The 7374-nt window shown below is 42.0% G+C and overlaps 2 protein-coding genes across 5 annotated transcripts in view; both read left to right on the top strand.

Moving 5' to 3' along the window:
• Positions 1 to 7321, top strand: part of LOC119484991 (phosphofurin acidic cluster sorting protein 1-like) — a 25172-nt gene extending 17851 nt beyond the window's left edge. For all 4 annotated transcript variants that reach the window (XM_037764217.1, XM_037764216.1, XM_037764218.1 and 1 more), the window contains exons 18-24: positions 472 to 574; positions 5144 to 5186; positions 5330 to 5375; positions 6180 to 6273; positions 6561 to 6805; positions 6882 to 6992; positions 7082 to 7321. In XM_037764217.1, the coding sequence (XP_037620145.1) occupies positions 472 to 574; positions 5144 to 5186; positions 5330 to 5375; positions 6180 to 6273; positions 6561 to 6805; positions 6882 to 6992; positions 7082 to 7194 (755 nt within the window). In that variant the 3' untranslated portion in view covers positions 7195 to 7321. The remainder of the gene's footprint in view (positions 1 to 471; positions 575 to 5143; positions 5187 to 5329; positions 5376 to 6179; positions 6274 to 6560; positions 6806 to 6881; positions 6993 to 7081) is intronic.
• LOC119484981 (NACHT, LRR and PYD domains-containing protein 12-like) overlaps positions 1 to 7374 on the top strand; it is a 956516-nt gene that overhangs the window by 453766 nt on the left and 495376 nt on the right. The gene's annotated exons all lie outside the window — the stretch shown is intronic.

The raw sequence follows: 7374 nt of genomic DNA, 5'->3' as shown, positions 1-7374 counted from the left end.
CCATCACACCTGCCCGAGCCAATCACAATAAATATTTTAATACATAAATAAATACACAAGTTTGAAAATAAATATAAAATAAATAAATATATTTAAAAATTTATAAAAATAAATACATGAATAAATAAAAGGTAAAATTAAACAGAATTAAATAGGAGTAAATAAATAAGGGAATTATTATCAATTTATGTCACATTTTATCAATTAATTAATGGATCTTTATTTTAAATATTATTTTTGCTACATTTAATGACATAATTATTTATTTATCGAGTCATTTATTTATTTATTTATTTATTTATTTTATTTTGGCAGCTTCCGTCCTCCATAGGCCCCGTCATTGTCCCAGTTGTACACAAGAAACAGAGGATCATAATCTACCTGGAGACCTTCCTGATGTTCTGTATCCTCCCTGTTAGTGTCTGACAGGTGAAGCCTGATGATGATAAACATGTTGTCTCTGTTGGACAGATCCTGTGGGTGTCGCGGGACGAGTGTCTCAGTATCTGAGCGGAGCTGCTGTTTCTCACCTGTGTCCGATCTCAGAGGCCATGCTGACCTGCAAACACAAGAGGTACGTTTGTAAACTGTCAGGATCAGACCTCAGACCTTCCCTCTGTTAACAATACAACTACAGAGACCCAAGTCTCTAAATGCTCCACACTCACCAGAACGGCCTCACCTGTCCACTCATCACAACATTCACTTTACACTTGTTTAAAGGTGCTGTTTGTAACTTCTTACACGTATAAATCATTGCTGGTCGGTGTCTCATGGTCTCGCGTGTGTCTACGCTGTTCAGACTCAGACTCCAACACAAACTCCAGTGAAGCATCAAAACCTCTTGGTTGTATCTAGTGAAGCTCGTCTGTTAAACAGTGTTGGCCGCGGTCGGAGGACGCGGGGGAGACCGTAGCTTTGGTCTCCAGGACCGGAGTCTCTGCTGTACTCTGCTCCTCTGCCTGCCTTCACTCACACACCGCGCTCCTTCTCTCTCTCTCGCTCCACCTCTCACGTGCATGCTGCTCACTCCACACTGCAGAAGAGTTAGTTTAGCTCTGAGAATATCTAGTGAATGTTCAGTGGACGTTTGTGCAGAAATAACTGCTGCAGCTCCTCCAGACCAACAGAGGTTTCCCGTGTCTTGTGAAGTGACGGGGCTCCGCGGAGAGTAACGTTATCGTCTCCGACCAAAACTCCGGCGTCTCCCCCGTTCCCTCCGGCCGCGGTCGGGAGGCTGAGGCAGGAAAAGCCAACACTAGGATCAGCATTGATTCATGGAGAGACCTTGGTCTGGTCAGCTAACATTACTGCCAAGCAGCTGAAATATAGAGTGATATTGTGCTTTTAGCTGACGTGTGTCTCCTCACTGTGTTGAGCGATGCTCCTTCATGTCTATGTAGAGCGAGCACAAGCGCCAGCAACAGGACGCTGACTTTAGTTGACTTAACGGCCACAGGTGAAGCTGTTAACAAGACATTTCTGATTCTTACAAACAGTCCCTTTAAAGTAACAAACACAACAGAAACACTGGAGGGAAACAGAGCAAAGATCACGTGTAGTTTAACAGAAAAACTCAAGAACAAAAAGAGGAAGTAACATTGCGTTCACACCAGGAGCAGAGCGAACCTTTCTCACAATATGGTTACATACAAAGTCAATGCAAAGAGGCGAATAGAGGCGAATTCACGTCGGGCGACGCGAATGACGTCACGTGTACACGAAATTTGCGTCATTTGTGTGAGTTGAAATATTCCAACTGGAGTGATAAATCCTGGTGTCTCTGTGTGGTGAAAGCCTCTCAGCGTTGAGATCGTCCTCCTGTCCTCACTGACGTCCTGACGTTGTTGAATCAGAAATGGAGGATAAATAAATCTAGTATGTGTCTGTGGTCACCCAGAGCTCTGATAGTCCATCATCTCTGTACAGAGACCAGAAACCACAGACTGTCTGTGGTAGAAACAACAACGTCTCTAGATGACGTCATGTGGAGTGTTGATGGAGCAGCTGCATAGCCTGGCGCTGATCCATCCAGACTCCATTCAGAAAACAAGCATTTTAAAAGTTGTCTGCTTGTCGTCATGGTAATTTGATGATTGAAATGATTGTGCCCCTGCAGGTCACTTTCTCTTTTCTTTTGTTTGCATTCAAGGAGGTGAAGTTTGCATTTTGTACCTCAGGTATCTCACCACCTCACCCTGCTGCCTCCTCTTCCTCTGACCTTTAACCTTTTGTCCTGCATGTCCAGCCCTCCTAAACTACTAACCTGGTTCTGAAGGTTCCTCTGACCAACATGTGGATGTGGTTCAGATGCTGCTCTAACCTGTTTAGTGTCCCACATGTGTCTGAAGAGACATTTTGTGTTATTTGTTCTGAGCGCCAGAGAATCCGGGGTTGCGTTAGAATACTCCTTTTCTCTCAGGAAGGTTCCTAACGGAGTGAAATGACCCTCTCAGTACTTCAGTAGCAGCCATGATGAGAGCTGTTTGAATTCTCCAAATGTTAAGGAAAGGAGCTTCAAAGCTTCCTTTCTTATCTCCTTTAGCAGAGGATACACTGGAGCATCCTTTACCAGAGGAAAAGAGAGAATAACATCCCACTATTCCTTGCGGCCGCAGCATTTAAAGCGATGCGCCATTCGGCCGTTCATAATAACAAACTATATACTGATCTTGCATATTATTTTCATACACTAATTGGGATTCATGTTTAATATGAGTGGACAGTGACAACCATTTTGTTTCACTTTATTTTTCTTTTTTAAGTTATTTTTTGGGGGCATTTTTAAGCATTTTATTGATAGGACAGTGGATAGAGTGTTGAAAGGGGGAGAGAGAGAATTGACATGCGGAAAGGACCACAGGCCGGATTCGAACCCGGGTCCACCGCTGCTAGGACTGAGCCTTGGCGATACATGGGCGCTCGCTCTACCGACTGAGCTAACCAGCCGCCCCTTCACTTTATTTTTAATTAATTATTTATTTGGAACATGTAACAAATACCTCAGTAAAAAACAAAACTAGAATAACTAATAAAATGAACAGTAAACAATCAATTAAAGAATAATCAACATAAATAAATATGACATGTCCCAAAGGAAGTAGGAAGAAGTATCCGGTCCTACACCTTCTCCATAACTCCAACAATTAACTCAATATCTATCATATATTCCTGTTTATTTCAGTTCCAACCTCGGTAATGAGGTGATATTTTCGCCGGTTGTCCTCGTTAGGTCAGATAATCTTTATTATATGTTGATGTAAAGTGTTCCAGCAGCAGCAGGAGGACCTGTGGTATCTCTCTTTCACACACCGCGGGTGAAGCAGTCTGTCACTGAAGGAGATATTTAAGAACGCACAGAGGGAGCAGCGCCTTTGTAGTCCATCTTCAGAACATTGTAGTTTCAGCACGGCAGACTGACGTCACTAACATCATAATTATGTAGCTTCTAGTGAAAGAGCAGTCAGATTCTCTGAACACAACGGTTGTCTTTTCCTGAGTCCTTCTGAATTCTCCTTCTCATCTCTCCTTGACCTCATGACGTTTTCCATCGAGGTCAAGGAGAAGTGGTTAAGAGAAGACGTTAGGAGAAGTGGTTAGGAGAAGACGTTAGGACGTAATTTTTTGACTTTTCGAATGCAACCCCTGATGTGTCCAAATAGAGACGGAGTCTCAAATGTCTCAAAGTGGAGTTTAAAAAACAGTTTTGTTGATATCCATATTGATTTGGTAGCTGACGGACTTCCATCTGCAGTCTCCAGGACTGTAGTGCATTATGCACCTGTGTGCTTGTGCGCATGCTAATGGAGCATGAAGCTAACAACTTGGAAGGTCTGAGGCTGCGTTCAGACTGCAGACAAAGACCTTTTGTTTCTCAGATCAGATCTTCTGTTATTAGTGATCAGATCCAGACATCACATCATCTGCATGGGTTGCCGTGGTAACGACGTAGGCATCAGTAACTACATAGCTATACGTAGAAGCATGAGAAATGGAGGTCCATCCTGTGCATGGATGTATAATCAGACCTGGATACGGCGCCGTCTCGCTTCCTAACGTTTCATTGTGATTTGAGCGTCTAGACCGGGGGTCAGGGGTCAGAGGTCAGCAACCTGCGTCTCTTCAGCTCCTCTCCAGAGGCTCCCTGTGGAGTTTTAAACATGGAAATGAATAACTGTTCTTTATTTTCATTTTTATTTATCATTGTTGTAGGTCTACGGTACGACGGTACGACGGAGTATTAGGACCACATTGAGGAAAAAAATAAATCTGAGATTTAGAGAATAAAGTCATAATATTATAAAGTAGTAATTTTACGTGTTATTTTATTTTTTTCTCGTTAAGTTCTGATTTTTTTTGTGTAAATCTCAGATGTTTTTTCCCTCAATGTGGTCCTAATACTCCGTAGTACATTGTCTCTTTGGCCCTCACTGCATTAGACTTATATATTATATACTTAGACTATAAACTGTGTTACCTTCATCACAATGATCACATGTTTTGCGGCTCCAGACAGATTTTTTTGTTTTTCTTTGCCTAAATTGGCTCTTTAGATAGTAAAGGTTGCTGACCCCTGACCCCTGACCCCTGGTCTAGAGTGTCGGGACTGAGACGCATCTGTAGAAATCTGATTGGATTCCCATTTTAAACCACCTTCACATGTCGTTTGGATCCGATCTGCAAACATTTCATGTGTTTTTTTTGGCCGTCCAGACTTTCTAAATTCTATCTGGATACGACAAAAAACAGATTTGGGCTGGCAGTCTGATCAAGGCCTGAAGGCCTGAGGGCTCACACCAGAGATTCATCTGCACGTCATCGATTAATATAATGCTAAATAAATGCTGTAATTTATGAAGTTTGTTAGGTTGGTTGCTAACAGGACAGTAAGTGTCTGCGGTGTATTAACAGCTGTGTTAGCATGAAGCCCTCCTGTCTGCTAACTGGGTGTAAACCACACTAGATAGCTTCATCTCGCCGTCCACTCAGAGGTCACTCACAGGTCAAAGTTCACCTGAGATGTGCAGGTGACTCAGTTTACAGAAGTTTACCACAGCAGCATCTAGTGGACAGCAGAGGAATCACAGTTTGATTTATGTTTCATGAGTAAATGTCTGATTCTGGTCTTCTTCTTCTTCTGCAGCCCCGACGACGACTCCTGTCAGAAGTTTGTCCCTTTTATCGGGGTAAGACTGACAAGTACTACTAGAACTACTATTATTACTATTACTACTATTACTGCATCTATTATGTGCTATCTAATGGACTTGACTGTTGCTTTACATACTACTGTGTCTAATCTACTGTGTACATAAATGATTGTTCTCAGCTGGTGAAGGTCGGCATCGTGGAGCAGAACCTCCGGTCCACCTCAGGTAGACCAGACTCACCTGTCAACCCTCCCAGGCTCCGCCCCCTTTGGTTTCTGATTATTTATCGTTATTTAACTGATTATGCTTTTATTTTCTTCACAGACAAATAAACTTCTGAAAGAACAAAACAAATACAGGAAACAAACCTTTAATTTGAGGAAGAGCTCCAGTCTGTCCTCACACCTGCTTTTTTTATTATTATTTTTTAAAACGTTTACTCAAATTATTATTATTATTATTATTATTGTTATTATTATTATTATTAAATTTAATTATAATAATGTACAAACAATCATACAGTAAAGAAAGAAAAACATTATCACATCAGAAGGTAATAAATACTACTACTACTACTACTAATAATAATAATAATGATAATAATAAAAAAATAATAATAGAAGAAGAAGAAATAGTTAAATCAAAATAATAAAGAAATAAAGAATAATAATCATTTTGGTGACAGACTTCTTCAGACAAACATATTCTAAGTAAATTTTAGCTACTGACATGCGTTTCTTATTTAAGAGACTCAAAATAACATTTATTTGAACTTAAAAATAACTTAAAAAATTTGGGTTGAATTAAGAAATTTAGCTTTATGAATATGAAAATTCCCCCAATAAGATAAAAACACAATAGAACATAAACTGTTATAATCACATTCAGAATCAATGATAATATTTTACCTTTAATACTGACTGCATGTGTTAATATATAATTATATATATATATGAGGAACCATGAACATGATTCATCTTTATTGTCTAATGACAATAAATAAACCTGTTTGATTGGTTCTTCTCCCAGTCGACTCTGATGACATCATACTGGGATCTCCTCCCGCCCAATCAGGAGCACCGATCAGCATCACCTCCACCCCTCCTCCCTCCCCCTCAACCAGGTACTTCCTGTTTACTGGATTTTCAAAATACAAGCTGTTACTCTGTCAAAGACTACAGAAGCAAAGAGATGAAACTCAGGTGTTTGTTTGACAACAGCCGCTGCCGCCATTTTGGACTGAAAACGTTTATTATATTTATAATATTTTATTGTTTAACACAGGACGTTTCAGTAGAATATGACAATAGAATAGAAATACCCTTACAGAAGTATATTTATCGATAAATGTTGTTTGACTCTGTGATGAGAACCGTGACCTGACTCCTCCTCTTCCTCCTCCCTGTGCAGCTGCCCGGGGGAGGTGATGGGTCTGCAGGTGGACTACTGGAGCGGTCAGGGTGGAGGAGGAGGAGGAGGAGGAGGAGGAGGAGGAGCAGCAGGAGGAGGAGGAGGAGGAGGAGGAGGAGAGCGGAGGAGGGATGGGGGGATGAAGAACACTCTGAAGAGCAACTTCCGCTGTCTGCAGGTGTCGAGGATCAGCGGAGGAGAGCTGATGAGCATGACGGTGGTGAGGAAGGAGAAGAACAAGAAAGGTGAGGAAGAGGAGAGGTGATGGTGAAGATGGTGATGATGATGATGATGGTGGTGATGAAGGTGTGTCTCTGTCAGTCATGTTCCTCAGTAAGAAGACGAAGGAGAAGGAGGCGGAGTCGAGGAGTCAGCTGATTGAAGGAATCAGCAGACTGATCTGTACCTCCAAACACCAACACACACTGAGAGGTACGCGCACACACACATACACACACACACACACACACACACACACACAGGTGTGATCAGGTGTGTGATGACATCATCATCTCTCTCAGTCTCTATAGACGGAGTCGAGTGGAACGACGTCAAGTTCTTCCAGCTGGCGGCTCAATGGCCGACTCACGTCAAACACTTTCCTATCGGGATCTTCAGCTACAGCAAACCATGAACTCCTCCTCTTCATCCTCTTCCTCCTCTACATCCTGAAACTTCTCCTCCTCCTCCTCCTCCTCCTCCTCTTCCTCTTCATCCTCCTCCTTTTCATCCTCCTCCTCCTCCTCCTCCTCCTCCTCCTCCTCTTCATCATCCTCCTCCTTCTCCTCCTCCTCTTCCTCCTCCTCCTCCTCCT

The sequence above is a fragment of the Sebastes umbrosus genome, chromosome 3 (assembly GCF_015220745.1).
Source record: "Sebastes umbrosus isolate fSebUmb1 chromosome 3, fSebUmb1.pri, whole genome shotgun sequence".
Taxonomy (NCBI): domain Eukaryota; kingdom Metazoa; phylum Chordata; class Actinopteri; order Perciformes; family Sebastidae; genus Sebastes; species Sebastes umbrosus.
Note: the sequence above shows the minus strand (reverse complement) of the source record. Positions and strands in the feature narration are given on the sequence as shown.